Source organism: Triturus cristatus, chromosome 8 (assembly GCF_964204655.1).
Source record: "Triturus cristatus chromosome 8, aTriCri1.1, whole genome shotgun sequence".
In the NCBI taxonomy this organism is placed as follows: domain Eukaryota; kingdom Metazoa; phylum Chordata; class Amphibia; order Caudata; family Salamandridae; genus Triturus; species Triturus cristatus.
Genome location: NC_140591.1, coordinates 856,212,718 through 856,231,517, shown reverse-complemented (window position 1 = coordinate 856,231,517; position 18,800 = coordinate 856,212,718). Strand labels below are relative to the sequence as shown.

General features: G+C 45.7%; 1 protein-coding gene across 2 annotated transcripts in view; it reads right to left on the bottom strand.

Annotated features, from left to right (window-relative positions):
- LOC146805170 (E3 ubiquitin-protein ligase TRIM39-like) overlaps positions 1-18,800 on the bottom strand; it is a 476,909-nt gene that overhangs the window by 425,183 nt on the left and 32,926 nt on the right. For both annotated transcript variants that reach the window (XR_014967797.1, XM_085622362.1), the window contains exon 2: positions 7,971-8,054. Coding sequence is in view for 1 of the 2 variants with exons in the window: in XM_085622362.1 (XP_085478488.1) it covers positions 7,971-8,054 (84 nt within the window). In the remaining variant the exon portion in view is untranslated. The remainder of the gene's footprint in view (positions 1-7,970; positions 8,055-18,800) is intronic.

Here is an 18,800-nt window from a genome sequence, read left to right as displayed (position 1 = left end):
AAAGGGCCGACCAAACAGTCATTAAGCACAGGAGTGTTCTACCACTCCTCCCCTGCTCTGCAGCCCCGCCCCGCCCTGCCTCCTCACGCACGCCTGCAGCAGGAGCTCAAAATAAAATAGTAATAACATTAGGTTATTATCATTTTATTTTTTCCTTTCTTTTGCTGCTTCCTAGCAGTGTGGTGGATGCTCCTCTGCCCTGAGCGAAGGAGCCGCAAGCTCAGGGACACAAATGTGGCTCACAAGTGTTTTGCGCTCACTGCATCACCGTCTCAGACATGGAGACAAAGATAATTTGTGAAGAAGCATTGGCAGAGCCAATAAGTTTTATCTATTGGTGTTGTCAATGTTTTTTAGACGTACTGCACAGCAGTGCGAGCTGCTGTGCAATGTGGTTTAAATTAAATGAAAACAAAGCGCTATTGCGCAGCCCTGTTGAGAGCCTCATAGAACGTTTTTGTTTACTTAAAGCAATGTTCCACAGCAGCCCGTGCTCTGTGAGACCTATGTTGCTTTGGTAATGCTTTTTAAAGATGTTGCTGTGCAACATGGCTTAAAGTTAACAAAAAAAGCGCTATGAGGCGTTCAGCGGTGGCGGTGCCATAGCTCTTTGCTTTTATATACTTTAAGCCCCGTTGCACAGCAGCCCGTGCTGGTGTGCAACATGTCTAAAAAAAACATTGACACCACTCATAGGTCTCACATAGGCGAAATCTATTGGCTTTGCCAGTGCTTGTTCCCAATGCTAGAGATTCAAAGTAATTGCTTCTCATTTAGCCACACTTAAACACTATTCTTTACTTACTCTTGACACCAAGATATTAGATCACATGAAGTGTGTTTATTCTGTCTAACCATGCTATACATACATAGCATGCATAGCATTCTGTCAATTGCCTTTTACGCTGTGTAACGAACATACTAATTACATACATCCATGTAGGATGACATCTCTGATGGTGACATGAGGTTGTGCAACTCTCAAGAGCTAAGTGGTTTACTTCAGTAAAATAAAGGAACTAGTTTTGTTAATAGTCCCGGTTAGGGGCGTAGGGAATCCACCACTTAAGCAGTTTAAGCGGGGTGGGCATGGGTGCCATGGGTTGGTAAAATAGGTCACACTGAACATTAATTGGCTATTTATAGGCCTTCTCTGCCTGCAGATCTGGCACACAGTGCTCATAATAATACTGTTAGGCAATAAATGATGGTGAAGTATGGAAGGTCAGCAGACATGCACAGCAAAGAAAAGAGAGAAAGAAAGACGGATGAATCACGAAAATAGTAGAAACAGAGTGACAAACAGAATAAGCATTGGCAAAGCGAGTAGGTCTCGCCTATCGGCGAGCTGTTATCTTTGCAACTAGGTGTGGGTGGGTAATGGGGCTGGGCTGGGGGAGTCGTGTGTGGGGGGAGTTGAATGGAAGGTGTGGGAGCAACAACACACGTAGGGGCATATTATCAAGACACGGCGTTAAAATGATCGCCGCTTTAGCGGCAGAAAACTGCCGCTAAAGCGGCGATAATGGGCTTGATAATATGGCCTTGAGAATTCCCATAGAAGCCCATATTCTGGTGTGAACATGGGCTTCTATGAGAATTCTCTGCGGCATATTATCAAGCCCATTATCGCCACTTTAGCGGCAGTTTTCTACCGCTAAAGCGGCGATCATTTTAACGCCGTGCTTGATAATATGCCCCAAAATACGTCAGCGACTCCACTTTATTTATAACACAAGGAATATTTTCAGAGGGAGATTACAGAAACAACCCACTCTTCTCTAGGAATGTTCATGGAGCAATACATAGTTTTGCCTGATTATTATATAATGAAGTTCATTCCAGACACACAACAGAAGTCAGAGCTAGACGTTTGTGCGCGTAACAGAAGGAATATTGGGAAGTTGTGTTGATAAAAAAACACGAGAAGCAGCCACGCTCAGCAAACAATCCTTATCATTACAGCATTGTGGGGTATATAAATGCTTTTCTGGCAGTCTAAGTCAACTTAGACAAAGTTGTCAATCATATCAGTAAGTAACAGATGGAGATACTTTAGTATGTAAATAAACGTAAACGGTCAAGGCCCTTGGAGCTACAACTGCAAAAAGAATAATTGATGGAAGGAAGAGGTCTGGGCCTAAATCCATCGTTTTTTTGCTCACCACACCATAACAATTTGGGCACAGCCATATGCAAAAAAGTCTTGACCCTGCTCCTCATGGGAACGGTCCAGCCCAAACTGCCACGTCAGGTCCTCCCTGGACCGGAAACAAGCATCCTAGGATTGGTTTCAGGGTATCACCTCTCAACAGCCAGGATATGTTGCATCCAGTGGTATGGCGAGCATGAGGCCCATGTCTGGGCATACTCGTCTCACTCGGGGTGACAAATGCAAAAGAACAATTGATAGAATGATGAATAAGGTCAAACACTCACCCCCAGCCAGAGATCGTTTTTTTTGCTCACCATGCCATTCCAGTTTGGACCCAGCCATATGCAAATCAGCCTTGACCCTCCTCTCAATAGGAACAGTCAGGCCAGGCCAGGTCCGCCCTGGACCGGAAACATAGGACCAGTTTCCTACAATGGAAGGAGAAGAACCAGGAACAGAAAGGGAGCATGAAACAGAAAGGATGGCAGGTGGGAGAAGAAACTGGATGGAGGGGAGACAAAAAACAGGATCGGGCAGGTGGGGGAATGTATAAAAAACGTGCTAGGATGCATCCAGCGTTGAACGCGTCATAGTGTTTTTTTAGTGTTTTTGTAAATAGCACCTGAATCACAGCATGAGCAGAAGAAACAGGATGGAGGGTGGAAAACAGGATGGGGGAGAGTGAGGGGAGGTAAAAAAAAGTGGTGTGCCGCGGCCAGCATTGACCTCGCCATAACTTTTTTTTATAAATAGTACCTGAATTACAGAAAGTGCAGAGAATGGCCAATTGAGGGGCACTAATTAAAGTGAATTACTCAGTGCTTGGCACATGCACCACTGAAAGAAAAGGAATGACGCATAACAAATGTTGCCCAATCAGTTGTGAACAAAAAAGAGTGACAATGCTGTAAACAAATGGTAATCAATGGGCAGGTTCTACGCCCATTACAGAACACAAACGTCTCACAAGCAAGAGCGCATGCCCATGCAGGCGAGACCTAAAAAGTAAGCATGAGAGAAAGGTAAGACTGAAAAAGTAATGATGAAAGACAAACGATGGATAAATAGAAGGAGAAAGAAAGACTGGGAGGAGAAAGGAAGAATAAAAGGAAGGAAAGGTAAAAGATAAGGAAGAAAAGGTGAAAGGCAGGATGGTAAGGTCAAAAGAATGATTGATGGAAGGGAGGGAGGATGTGTGGATGTGAGAGCAGGTTATAGTCTGAATGAGTGGAAGGTTAATTAATGTAAAGGTGGGGATAAATGAAAGGATTGATGGGTGAAAGTATGGATAGATGACTATGAGGAAGGAAGGAAAGGAAAGGAAAGGCAATTAAAGGAAAGGAAAGGAAAGGAAAGGAAAGGAAAGGAAAGGAAAGGAAAGGAAAGGAAAGGAAAGAAGGAAGGAAAGAAGAAAGGGTTTTCTTGCCTCATGTACTTAGTGTGAGTAGAGTTATGGTTCAAGTGGGGGTTAGCAGCGATACACATCACAATGGTGCATTTGAATTAATGTCACAACAAACAGAAGTGCTGAAACCTTTTATTGCTTGAGTGGGTATAAAGGAGTTTACTTCTAATTATAACTTTGTTTCATTAAGCGAGATAAATAGCTCCTAGATTTGAATTCTATGTCAGGACACGGAGGCGAGGATTAGGCTATTCTTTCTCCGTTTATTTCAGCAGCAGCCATTTTAGAATAAACAGAACAACAATGAAGACTTCATATCCCATGAAGCTCAGAGAAAACCTTACATTCCAGAACATGGAGTCTCTAGCCAATCAGGCATCTCCTGGCTCCATAACTGATGACGAGCCCTGCAGCGTTTCCTCTTTCTTCGCTGCTGCAGCCTCAGTGTCAGTTAAGTGCCTCACTTCTTGAAGGTTATTTTGGGGATTGTTCTGTGGCCTTGTTGATTAAGTGACACCATTTTTAATACATTTTGTATGCTGTTTGGTATTGCGGTATTTCTGAAGCCTCGGCTTCTCCCCCTGCCGCGGGAACGGTTTTCCGCTCCTACGCGGCTGCATTAATCAGTTTCATTAGCCAGTGAGAGGGCACTGCGGTCCGCTGGCCGCTAGAGGGAACGTGCCTCTTTTGTCTGTCAAGACGCTCTTGGTTTGACGGGTGCGGGAAGGAGGTTGCATCAGTATCTGGCTTTTCAATGAGTGGTTGGTGTACCGCCACTTCAAGATGGAGGGTATTCACCTACTCGGCGACCTTTTGCGCCCCAATGATTGGATGGTCCACTTAGACCTCAAGTATGCATACCTGACAGTGCCTATTTTTCCTCCTCACCGTTGTTTCCTCCAGTTCCAGTGGCAAGGCCAAACTTTCAAATTCACCTCTCTTCCTTTTGGTCTATCTTCTGCGCCGTGGTGATTCACTAAAATCTTGCACCCGGTGGTGGAAAGGTTGAGATCACAAGGGATCAGGATGATCATATACCTGGACGATATGCTTTTTATGGCCCAATGTCCCCAGATTCTATCCCAGCAGTTGGATTGGCAAAAGATCTCCTCCAGTCGTTGGGATTCATAATAAATCAGGCAAAGTCCTGCATCCTGCCCACGCAATCAATCACGTTCCTGGGGTTTGTGATAAATTCCGTGGAGGCGACCCTGAGCCTCCTGTCCAGGAAAATAGCAAAGATCCGTCACGAGATTCGGCAACTCCTAGGGAGACCCCAGACCTCTCTGCGCAGCATTGCCAGGGTGGTGTGGTTGCTGTCAGCCTCCAGCCAAGCCATTTTTCTGGGTCCTCTGCATTTTCAAGCCCTACAGAGACTCAAAGCGTCCCACTTATGCAGGGGTTTGACACATGCCCAACAGGTTCCGCTTTCTGAGCAGGGGAAGGAGGCGCTACTTTGTTGGATCTCTCACATGGAAGCGTGGAACAGTCGTGCCATCTTCGGAGCCCTTCCGGACCTGGTGATCAAGTCAGACGCCAGTGGTTCCAGTTGGAAGGCACGCTGTGGTGAGTTCACCACTGGCGGAGGGTGGTCCGCCGAGGAGCCAGCATTACACATCAACTGAATTGAGTTGATGGCAGGATCCTTCACAGTCCGTTGCTGGACCAAGGACATAGCTCAATCTTGCATCCTCCTAAAAATGGACAATGTGGCGGCAGTCCATTACATAAACCACCTGGGCGGGACTCGTTCCAAAGTCCCGGTGGACCTAGCCAAAGAGTTCTGGGAGTACTGTCTGTTGCACCAGGTCTCAGTGACAGCGGAGCATCTTCCGGGGGAGTCCAACCAGGTAGCGGACATGCAATCACGCCATCTCTGGGACTCGAGCCTATGGAAACATTTTCCTCCAATGTTTCGGGACTGACAGGATCTGTGGGGACTGTTCTCTTCCAACCTTTTTGCATCACGCCTTGACCATCAGCTTCCCCGGTACTTCAGTTGGAGACCAGACCCAGGGGCGACAGCCACAGATCCGTTCCTTCAGGATTGGGGTTGGAACAGAGCTACACCTTTCCCCCTTTGCCATGATCATGCGGCTCACGACACAAGGCCCATTGACAGAAGGTGGAGCTGGTAGTGATCACCCCGGTTTTAAGAGCGCAAGCTTGGTTTCCAGTTCTGATGGAACTTTCTTGGGATTCTCCAATCTGTCTACACCTGCTCCCTCATCTCCTGAGCGATCCAGCGGGCAGTCCTCACCCTTTGATCATGTGCGACTCTCTTCCGCTTATGGCATGGCGAATTACCAGGATCGATAGACGGTCCTGGGAATTTCGAGAGAAGCTGCGGAGCTCCTCTCAAGAGCCTGGTAGGATGGCACCTGTAAACGGTATAGGTTGGCCTGGTTTCGGTGGATGGGTTGGTGTTTGCAACGGAGTCTGGATCCAGTGGGGGCAGACATTGTCCACGTCCTGAATTTTCTGGCATAACTGGCTTCTGAAGGCCTGGCCTACAGGACGGTCAATACCTTCTGCTCTGCTCTTTTAGCTGGCCACGTGTCTGTAGCTGGCCATCTGGTTGGGGAACATCCATTAGTGACGAAGCTGCTGTGGGGCATCCGCCTTTCTCTTCCTCCGGAACCGAGAAATGCGGTTCTCTGGGATGTTAATAAGGTCCTGAACCTATTTTCCACTTGGCCTTGTAACAAATCTTTCACACAAGCAGTTGTCGGCCAAACTGGCCATGTTGTTGTGCTTGGTGTCTTGCCACAGGGTCTCGGATGTCAGGGCCCTTGATATTTCGGGGCGATCCTTTACCCCGGATGGATACCTGACACGTATCGCGAAGGGCCAAGTGTCATTCACAAGTCATTTCCTACCCAGCTTTCCCAAGCTTTGCGTGGTAAGATGTATCAAGGCATATGAAAGCATGACGGAAGAGCTACGCCTGCATGGAGAGTGCCAACTGCTCATTGCTCTAAGAAAACTCTTTAGGGCAGTCTCTTCCCCAACCATCGCAAGATGGGTTCGCTGGGTGATGCTCGAGGCCGGCATAGACACGAAGGTATTCAGTGCGCACTCTGACAGAGGCTCGATGGCCTCGAAAGCTTTCCCGCTAGGAGCCCGCTTGGAGGACATCCTGAATGCGGCTGACTGGTAGTCAGATTCCACCTTTCAAAGGTTTTACTTTAAACCAGTCTCCTCCATTGCTTCGTGGGTGATGCAAAGCAGCATACCTAGTAGTGAGAAGCTTTAAACTAGCCTAACCCTCGCCTACGTGTCCTGACATAGAATGAAAGATTTCCTAGCTTTCGTAATGGATAGTTTCAATTCCAATAAGGACACAGAGGCGAGGATTAGCCCACCACTTAGAATGAATCTAAATTCACCCCGGTTGTGAGACGTACGTAATGATGTAAGTTAAGCGTTTTCCTGCTTTTAAATTTGCTTTAAGGTGTTTGAGATAGTTTCCCTGCACACAGAAGGTTACGACTCCTTTCTTTATCCATAGGTCCGGAGACATCGAAACAGGGGTAAAGATCTTCCACAGTCGGCTTTGTCGCAGGAAGAAAGAGGAAGCGCTGCAGGGCTCGTCGTCACTTATGGAGCCAGGAGATGCCTGATTGTCTAGAGACGCCATGTTCTGCAATTTAATGTTTTCTCTGAGCTTCAAGGGATATGAAGTCTTCGTTGTTGTTCTGTTTATTCTAAAATGGCTGCTGTTGAAATAAACAGAGAAAGAATAGCCTAATCCTCGCCTCCATATCTTTAATACAATTGAAATTTCCGTTAAGAAAGCTAGGAAATTTTTCATTTTGTTTTATTGATGCCAGCTTGCAAGTTTTTTTCTTGATTAAGCATAATGGTGAAAAAGCACTGTAGTGCATAGCAGTCAAATGGTTTATGATCAAAATGACTAACCTATAGAAACAAGTGAACCTCGTTGCTTTGTAAGAAGATTCATCATATGATGTGAAATCGCCAATTGTATTGAGACTTGAGAGTGGGTAGCGACAGACAGGTGAAAGGGTGGATGTCAGTGTAGCGTTGAGTTCAGTGAGCGATAAGAACCAAGGAAACTGTGAGAGTTCCCACCTGACAGAAGGGCACCAATTGCCCCGGTTACTTTCTAGTAAACCTCATTATCGTTCGTCCGTTGGTCCTCGTCACAGTCATTTACTTATGAGTGAAATCACCTCATAAGTAAGTGACTGGTACAAGGAAGTTAGGACGTAGGGGTAACGTCTGCCTCTAGGCCCCAAAAGACTCACAGGTGGGTCTAAACAAATGCCACATCACTTCCGCTATCCCCTCGAGCGAAAAGGAAACTGACATTTCTTCAATTTCTAGCCCTGGTACATTCTGCTCCAATGTAAAAATGTAAAAGAGAAAACAAAAAGTGTGACTCACTTCCTCACGTGCCCATTCACGCTGCATCATTTTTATTCCCGCCTGTATAGCCTCCAGTTCTGATTTTGTTTTCAGTAGCCGAATCTGTGGAGTTTAAAAAAAGATACACGCACCATTTATTTGTCAGGCACTATAGTTTAAAAATCTGATTTAGACATGAAGCAAAAGTAGTACAACAATGAGAGAGGACTATTTCATCTCTAGTTTACTGATAGGGTGATGACAGACAGAAAGGTATTTTCATAGTCCACCTTACATGGAGGCCGACAGTCCCTGTGGCATTTATTCGCCTCGATGACTCCTTTTATAATTGTGAAATGCACCTAGATTTATCATCTTAACTATGACTATCAGCAAGACCCACAGAAAAAGTCATAAGGACTTGTCGGCGCGCAAACCAGTCTTCTCATAACACTACCGATACACAAAACCGACTTGGACCGGGAGCAATGTAGGCCCTATACCAACTTTGGTGCTCCCCAATTGGACCTGTCTCTAATCCAAATGGTCTTAATTCAGTAATCGAGATTATGACATTCTCAGTAAAAATGCCAGACACAGGTCACGATTTTAGAGGTTTTTGTGAAGATTTATTAAGCAAAATACATAAAGTATCTCATAAACATGATTAGCAATAAAGAATACAGATCACAAATAATTGTAATAATAATTGCATTTATATAGTGCTTACTACCCCAGACAAGGCGTCGAAACACACTTTTTCGTCGAGTAGCATGCTACTCCAGAACCTAAATAGGATTAGTGGTGAATTAGTATAGTGAAATATGAACTTCATTTGAGTGGTGGATATGTTAGTCTGTTATTTGGATTGAGAAGGATACTGGAGGGAATGAAGGGGAAAAGGCTTGCATTTATGTAGCGCTTGCTACCCCTGATAAGCAGTTGAATTGCTGTTTGGTGAGTAGCGCGCTACTCTGGAACCAGAAAAGGATCAGTGGTGAATTAGTCTTGGGAAATATGAAATAAATTTGAGCGGTGGACATGTTAGTCTGTTATATGGATTGAAAAGGATAGTGGAGGGATGGAAGAGGGAAGGGTTTGCATTTATATAGCGTTTCTGAGGAGGTATTGTACCACTTTCCGGGGAGTAGCAGGCTACTCTGGAACACAAAAACGATTATTGCTGAATCAGTGTAGAGAAATTTGAAATTAATTTGATTTGAGCAGTGGACATGTTAGTCTGTTATTTGCATTGCAAAAGGAATAGTGGAGGGAAGGAAGGGTCTACAAAAGTGGATTTTTTTAGGAGTTCATAGTGATTGGAGGGGGTTTGGGATGAGTAATGGGGAGGTGGGGTGAAAACGTCAGAGGGAATAGTTTAGAAAGGCTTGTTTTGGAGATCTGCATAGTAAAAGAGGTATGAGATGATGCAAAGAGGAGTAAGGGAGGGAAGAGTCTAGAAAGGGTTATTTTGGGGATCATAGTAGTGGTATGCGGTTTTGGATGAATGGGAAACTGGAGGTAGAGGATATATTGAGAGCGGTTCAGGGTGAGAAATAGGGTAGTGCGTTGGAGAAAGTAGTGGAATGAGGTTTGAGATGAGTCAGAGTGGAGGTAGAGGATATATTGCTAGAGATGTAAGGTGAGATAAAGAGTAGTGCATTGGATATGCTGAATTAGAAGCAAAGTAATAAATATAAAGATACATAAGTATATGTATCATGGGCGTAACATAGACCCCTCAGCACAGTACTTAGACGTGAGCGCTCCGTATTAAATACAGGAGCGGGCCCCTCCGTGTACATTGCAGGGGTGGGGGCCTTACACTTTCGTTACGCCATTGATATGTATAAGGAATGTAATGTATGTAGATTAAAGTTGCATTTAATAAACTCAGACTTTCAAGTGTTGCTGTACTTCAAATACATTTATTTGTTTGTGTTTATTTTTGTAATTCACTAGTGAAGACATTGTAGATAAATAGTTATGATAAAAGATGTACTTATTTATGCAGTCACTTATATACATGTTAAACATAGAATAATGTAACTAGAAGTAATATGTACATTTGTTAATCAGAACTAACGAGTATCTATATCTTTAAAAAACATAATTACTATACATGTTTATACAAAGCGATAAACATATGCAGGTACACATTTCTAGTCCAAATAAATGCTTATATACAGAGGGATATGCTGTATATTTATGTTTGAGTATGGTGGTTATGTGGGGAAGAGCCAATTTTTGAGTAGTATCTGAAGATAAGGTGGTTATGGGTGGACCTTATGTTTGGGAGTAAGGAGTTCCAAAGATTGGCTACTTGAACAGAGAAGGATGTGCCACCCATGTTTTTTCCCCTTATGGTAGGATTTTGAGGAGAGGTGTCATGCGAGAAGAGGTTCCTTTGTTGAATGTATTTTGTGATTTTATTCCTTATGAAGAGCAGTTCTATTCCATGTATAGCTTCGTGGGTGATGCAAAGCAGCATGAAAGTGGATCTTCTGCCAACCAGTAACCAATTTAGGGCTTTCAAGGCACGGGAGATGTGGGCTTGCAGTTTTATATGTAAGAGTAGTCTGGCAGCAGAGTTCTGAATTTGTCATTGTTGTTATAGGTGATCCGTGGTAGAGTCTATTGGCGTAATTGAGTTTGGACAGAGCAAGAGAGTTGGTAGCCTGGATCTTGTGTGTGAATCCCAGGTGGGGGAAGATGCATTGCAGAGTGTTTATAGTAACAAAGCGTGATCTTGCTAGTTTGTCCACTTGGGCATTTAGTGATAGCTTGGAGTTCAAGGTCATTCCGAGGTTAATTACTTCATTTGAAACTATAAGCGTTGTTCCCAGCCACATGTGAGTATTTCCATTTTGGAAGCAGTCAATTTGAGATGGATGCACGACTATGAGACAACGGAAAGTTGGTGAGTTTTCAATGTCTGTGGGGCATTCCAGTTGAAGGAGTATTTGTGTGTCATCTGCATAAATATAGCACATGAGGTGAAATTGATTGATCAGTGCCAGTAATGACTTCATGTAGATGTTGGAAAGCATGGGTGAGATGATAGAGCCTTGAGGGACCCCTGCTTTTGTGAAGCGAAAGGGGGTTATGGATGACATTAGTTCTCTTGTGAATTAGGATGTGATCCAGTTGAGATCAGTCCCCTCTATGCCAGCTTCATAGAGTCTTTTTATTAGAGTGTTATGGTCAACCGTGTCAAAGGCAGCTGAGAAGTCCAAGAGAAGAAGTGCAGCAACCCCGTACCGGTCAACTGTGTTCTTAAGGTCATACCATGAGACAATGAGGGCAGATTCTGTGCCTCTTCCGGGATGGAATCCCGTTTGGAAGTCTGAAATTATGGCATTCTCTTCAATGAATTGTTACATTTGGGTGAATGCTACTCTTTCTATCAGTTTGCGCGGGAAAGGCACATTTGTACTTGGTCTGTAGTTGTCGGTGTTCAGCGAGTCCAGGTTTGTTTTCTTTAGTAATGGGTGTATGTATGACTTTTTTAGTTCTTCTGGAAATATTCACATAGTTAAGGAATTGTTGATGATTCTTCCTACTGATGTGGCAGTAGAGGCTGTTAAAAGAATTTTCTTGAACGTTTGTGGTGGACAGTTGTCAGAAGAGCTGCCGGCAGGCCTGCTTGCTTTGACCAGGTCCATAAATTCATTGTGTGACATTTGCTGGAAGGAATTTGGAGGCTGGTTAGCATATTTTTGGATTGTTGTTTTGGAAAGGGTTGGGGCTGGTGGTTTTTCTTTGCTTTAAATATGAGTCCTATGTGTCTGCTTTGGCTGTGTAATGATTTGCCAGTTTGTCTGTGAAATCTTGAGTAATAGGATGAGCTCTTTCTAGGCAATTTGGTTTGCTAAATTTAGTGAGAATTTTGGAGATTTCTTTATTTGCACATTAAGCATTTTGAATTCTGTCTGAATAGTATCTTTTTTTTTAGCTCTTTTGATAGCCGACTTGTATAATCTGTTAAGTTTCTGTAAACATAGTTTTTTGATTTGGTGTTTGTTTTGAGCCAGGCATGTTGCAGCTTTCTAATTTGTTGTTTACTCTCTTTCAGGTTTGTATTTCTCCAAGGTGCCCGTTTCCTTTTGTTCTGTAGTGACATTTTTAGTGGTATTAGGATATCAAAAGCTTCCTGTAGCCACTCATATAGTTTGTTAACTGAATTTATTGTGTCTAGATCTGTACTGGATGTTAGCTGTGTTTCTAAATGTTCAAACTTGAGTTTGTTCCACAGTCGATAGGTGGATGCACGTAAGGTGGTTTTAGGTGTGTCGCTTAGGGTTGTTTTATGTTGGAAAGCAAGTAAGTGGAGTCATTGTTTGAAAGGTAACTAGTTCTGTATTTGCAAAACTTACATCTAGGATGTGTTCAGCAATGTGTTTGGATTTGTGGATGAACTGATGCAGGTTCAGTGCGTCTAGGCCAGTGATGATAGTTTTTGGATAGGGCATATTGGGTTTGTTAAACCAAATGTTGAGGTCACCCAGAATGCATAGGTTGGAGTGCTGTGTGATAAGGTTAGAAACCTTGTCTGGAAGTGTTCCTGAAAATGTTGCATTGCTAGGTGAGGGTCTGTAAAGGAGCAGGAAGTTGCAGGAGAAAGATGGTGTAGGGTTGCATCTACTGAAGAGGGCCTCACAACCTTGCATAGAAATGTTGTCAGTTTTAGTGATATTTAATGTTTGCCTGAACAAAACAGCTAGGCCACCTCCTCTTTTGCCTATGCGATTTCTGTGTGATAATCTGATAGCCTAGAGGAATAGCTTCATGCACGATTAAAGAGGTGATATGATACCTAATAATAGAAGACCCATGAGTAGGTCTCGGATTTTAACATTGATTCCAAGCAAAAATATGAGGCCCTCGAATCAGGTCTGGATTTTGCAGCTCTTAGAGGTTCATTCTCTACCAAACTGACAATTGAGGCTATGGAATGTAATGGTGATGAAAAGGCTACCTGGTGATGGGTGGAGGGCTCAAATGTAATTCTAAACTGTATGGAAATCACTACATTTTTTGTTGGTGGGCCAGCCTGCATTCCCTTAAAGGCATGCCTGCAAGCACTAGACCTTTCTGCTGGTCTTTTGAGTGATTAGATTTCAATAGTAATATGTGGGAGAGTGTGGTTGGATGGAGTGCTGGAAAAGTTTTGCATGGTCTTTGCTACAACTGGCTGATGAATGTATGATATGTATCATATATTCAACGGTAGTCGTACAAGAAGGTGGGGTGTTGGGTGCAGAAGAGTGAGGGGGTTTTATTTCCCTTTTGGATGCCTCATGGAGGGGTAGTATTATGACAAGTCAAGCTGTATCACTAATGTGAGACTTTTAGGGTGTCACTTCAAGATGGAAGAGAGTACATCTTTGTTTAGGTTAGTGCAAAGCGATTTCAAGCAGTTTAGAAGCATAAGGATAAAACAACGTTCACAGCGTCCATTCCTTACATAGTGGCCCCAAGGAAATGTTGTTCTATCTTTAGACTTATTCTGTAATTTCAGTATTCAGACAACAAATGTTTTGTCCTTAAGGGTATCCAGACTTTTTCAAGGAAAATCATTTTTACATTATTTCACCATTATAACAGCTTAACAGGATTCTATAGCTACATATGTCTGCCACCATAAAGAGATGCTGTCATAAACCGATGCTACACACTATGTATAATATGGTAAGTGCAAAATTATAAGTCCAAAAGACCAAAAAGTATATATGTAATAATGATGTTTAAATAATAAGTGCTGGGGGGCGTGGCCAAGCAGTCCAACATGGAGGACACACTGTAAGCGAGCTCCTGTAGCCCCGTTGCAATCCATCTATTAATCCTTCTGTATCGGCCCTCAACACAATATCCCTGTCCTATGTGGGTATTAATTATACTTGGCTGCTCCTCATGAGCTGTGCCAGACCCGTCCCTCGAGCTGCTGAAGCAATCAGGAGCTGGGAAGTGACTGAGGCCTGGGGATCCCCGGCCTTGCGTAAGGGGCGGAGGGAACCCGGCACGCCGACAAAACTGCTGTGTCACCTTGCTGCATGCAGGAGGTGAGGCACTGGCAGCTGGGTGGCAGCGGTCGCCATAAGGAGCCCATCTAAGACTCGGTGGCCTTGTCGGGCCACAGTGTGCCTGCTCCTGATCTGCGTGGCCCAGCAAGGCGTACGGAGGGACATCCTGTGCTGACAGGCAGAACCCGCGGTTTCGCTTGGGCTGCCGGCGACTGCTGCAGAGGCGCTCTTGTTGCCGTGTGGCAGCGCTGATCGCTGTGAATCAGGGAACGCCTTATCTATCGGGGGGACAGCTGTGAGATATCCAGCTGGATACACCACTCCTGAGCAGACGTCCATATACCTGGCAACTCTGAGCCTGTGAGACCCGTGCAGGCCGTGCTGTGACTGGAGGCTGGGGAAACCTGAAACTGTCTCTCCCTCCGCGAGATAAACTGGTGATCATGCTGACAAGGGAGAATGGCCCCCTCCCTCTACTACAGCGTGTGGTGTGAGTTATGAATCTTGAGACACTTGGTATCACTAAGCTGAGGTTCGCTGCATGGAAGGGGCCAGCCCGGTACTGTGGACATTGGCATCACGACTTACAGACACTTTACGCTAATGTTGTATGTAGTGGCCAGGGACATGCCATCGTGACCTATGTTCGCGCTCAATTGAGGGCTCCCGCTCCCTTTGACGCAGCAACTTCCGGGTGCACCCTTCAACCTTCTCAGCGCCCCCATTGCCTTTTTGAACTGGTCCCACCATATATACTTTCTTCCACACTCAGCGTGCTTGCCGTGATTGTTCCTGCGACATATATTTGCACCATGACCAAAGATAAACTTCCTAGTGCAACGGCACAAGAGGGTACCATGGATACATATGGCGGTGCCGCAGCCTTGGCTCAAGCTACAGGTAATCTGAAGCCATCTATGCCAGACAATGCTGCCATATTAGAGGCCATAACACAGTCCAGAGACACGCTGGAGGCTAAATTAGGAGTAGACGGATCCGATGTCAAGCTCCTCAGGCAAAATCTTCGCAACGCAGTACAGCGCATAACTGAGGTCAAATCCAGTTTATCGACAGTGAAGGGTATGGTGACTACACATCGGAAGAAGGTGTTCGCCTTGGAGTTCGTCGTGAAGGGCCTGGCAACACGTGCTGAAGATGCGGCGGGGCGTGTATGCAGAAATAACCTTCGCTTTGTTGGGTTCCCCGAAGGCTGCGAGGGCAGTGACATGGAGGGATTTCTGGTCAAATGGCTGACGGACTGGCTCCCCTCTGGGGTTTTATCCCCTCGCTTTATTGTTGAGCGTGCGCATCCAGCCCTATTACAGAAGCCACTGCCTGGCGCTCGCTCCTGGCCTATTATTGCTAGATTCTTAAACTTTAAAGACAGAGATGTCATCCTGCAACAGGCAGACTCAAGGAGTCCCTCAACTATTCCTCACACCCTATCACGATACTCCCGGACTATACAAGGCTAGTCCAACCGCGCCGACAAACCTTCCCGGAGGCTAAAGCTCGACTGCGAAACTCAAATTCCAGTATTCCCTGCTGTTCCCGGCCAGGCTGTGAGTCTTATAGAAATCGCAGACATATTTCTTTGAATCTCCAGAAGAGGTTTTCACCGGGACAGACAAGAATGTCAGGTTCAAACAACATACTCCATCTAGAATTGATTCTAACTCTTCGTCAGGGCGCCCAGGCCATGGGTCGCCCCTGGTCTCTGGAAAACAGTGCCACAGATCACGATCCAAGAGACGCTCCAAATCGCATAGCAAATCCCACATCCAATCCACAGAGGACAACACGTGAAGGACTTCAAGCTAGTTAATTCTGATTACGAATAATTTGTCTACACCACCGACGGTATAATATCAGGGGCTACTTTTATTAACACTTTCCCTTAAGTTTGGAGACATATATATGTCTAGGGGAAGCCACGTAGGGATACATTGTCTGGAGGTTTTTCTCGACCTCCGTTGGAGTTGGGACACCTATCAGGCCGCGATAGATGCTTCAACGTTTATGAGGTATTGGGGTGGGAGGGATGGGGTTGGAGTTTGGGAAAGTTATTGCTTTTTGTTGTTAGTGTGATGCCTTTACAGAATCTAGATGCTATGCCAATGTCTATGCCTATCATAGATTGTCTCCTGCTCACACACATCATCGTCAGCCACGTCCCTAGATATGTCTGGATTATATGAAAGGTGCCTTCGCGTTGTCAGATGGAATGTCCGTCGATTGCTAGATAATGTTAAAAGGGGGGCTGTCCTACGCCAAGCTAAATGGTATGAAGCTGATATCATATTGGTACAGGAAACACATTTACTGGGAAATAGGATCCTATTTCTGAGACAATTTGGGTTTGTACGGGCCTTCCACTCTGGATTCACTAGGGGCTCATGCGGAGTAGCTATACTGATCCACAGCAGAATCCCCTTCCTCCACGATAAAACATTGGCTGATACCCTGGGCAGATACATCATTGTCATGGGCACATTGTATGGTGAGTTGCTCGTTTTGGGTAGTATGTATGCCCCTCTGCCTCTTACATGGAGTCTAACGGAACGTTTGATGAGGCTGTGGACCGAAATTCCCCCGGGTCTGACTTTAGTTGGGGGTGATTGGAATGATACTCTATGTAACCATATGGATAGATGGTGCCTCGCATGCAGACCAGCGGAAAAGAGCGAGTCGATGTTGCGGTCCCTGGTGCAGAGGCTGGATTGGGTCGATACCTGGCTACAATTGCACCCTACTGACTTAGGCTACACATATTTTTGTAGCACACACGGGTCCTTCTCCCGTATAGATTATGTTTTCATATCAGCTGCACATGTTCATAGACTCTGGGCGGCAATGGCACCTACATGATGAAAAATACAGGACCCTTACGCACAATGGCATCACAGAATATTTCTCCCACAACACTGGGACGGTTGAGTCACCCACGACTCTATGGCAGGCCATGAAGCCAACACTTTGGGGGGTGGATATTTCATACTGTGCAGGACAGTCTAGGCAGCGCCGTAAAAAACCTGACACAGTTAGAAGCCCAGCTTCTAAATGCAGAGCGTAGGAGTAGGGGGGAAGACAGACACGCCGCACGTCGGCAACTGCTTCATGCTCAGCAGATCTATGTCAGTGAGCTCATGGACGAGGCTAGAGTAGCATCTCTAGCTACCCATAGCAGGATATGCCAGTGGGGAGATAAAACCAGCACACTATTGCCTCACCTCTGTCAGAGGGTGCTTTGCCCCCTCGCTACTCTGAGCATCCGTGACCCCGCTGGAGAGATTCTTACAGATCCCCTACAAATAGCAGCAAGCTTTGCAGACTAGTATAAAGATTTGTATGCCCCCGAGAGACTATCTCACCACACTTTTTCCATATGTTCATAGATGACATGCCTCTGCGTGTCGTCACAGTCTCTGCAAGAGAGGAACTGGATGCCCTAATAACAACAGATGAACTCCAGGCAGCACTGTCCGAGATGCGTCGGGATAAGGCGCCCAGCCCCAATGGCTTTTCATGTGAATTTCATAAGAAATATCAATCCATACTCACAACCCTGTATCTAGCAGCACTTAATGCCACTTTGGATGAACAGAGCCTCCTAACGGACTGGCGCCCTGCGGAAATAGTGGTATTTCTAAAGCCGGGCAGACCCCCCGAACACCATGCCTTGTATCGCCCAATATCACACCTCAACGTCGAGGCCAAGCTTCTCGCTGAGGTCATAGCCAATCGCATAGTCCCATATATCTCAGACCTAGTCCATCCAGACCAAGCTGGCTTCATGCCTGGCCACGTCACACGACACAACATACGCCGTGTACACAACGCCATTGCATCAGTAGACCGCCTGGGGGAGCCGGCTGCACTCTTGCTGGCCGATATTGACAAGGCATTTGAATCTCTTAGCTAGACATACCTCTTTGCGCTCCTGAGTCGCCTGAACTTTGGCCCCTGCCTCCTTAAATATATTCAACTTCTTTATACTGACATCACTGCCAACGTCAACAACGCCGACTCTAACTCTGTAACGCCCTGAACGTCTCAGGATCGTTTAACAGACACGATAATGAGAACGCAACCACTTGTGAAGGTTTAGTTATTTTAATGAAGGCAAAAATAATACAAGGGATAAACAAAGGTTATAGTCACTGGAATCCTCCAGGCTAAGTACGTTACCAGCCCACAGCACGGATGGTCCTAACCGTCCTCTGCATATACGCCGATCCCGGCGTATGCCAACAGAGGGCAGAAATGAAATGGCCGACAATGCCAATCGGTAGGCTGTGAGGGGCACGAAGAGTGTTGGGGAGAATCGAGGAGTCAGGGAAACACCCAGCCGGGGTCTCTACCTGAAGGGAGCAGCCGCTCAACCTCTTCCTCAGACTGCACCGGGACGCGGAGTCACCTCCTGGTGATGCGTCACCGATACCCCAATCACAAGCAAAGAAGACTGAACCGAGAGCAGCCGCTCGATCGATCCTGTGGACTTCCGAGTCTGTAACGCGGCAAACACCTCCTGGTGTGCGTTACAGCTGGCAGTCCCTGTATCTCTGGTCGGGCTGGGAGTTACGACTCCAACCAGCAAAAGCGCCACTGCGCTTTGACTCAGCCGAGTCAAAAAGCGAAGCTCAATGGTTATCCGGTAGAGCTTCCGGGTCCTTCACAGGTGACGATGGGGCAAGACACGGCCCAGGGAGTAACGACTCGACCTACCTCCGTTCTTGCCTTACTGGAGCACCACTCCGGAACACTGCTCTTCACTAAGCAGGTACGTCGGTGTAAACACAATATCCGACAGCGTTGTACCTCCCGGTTCCTCCCTTTATAGGGCGTG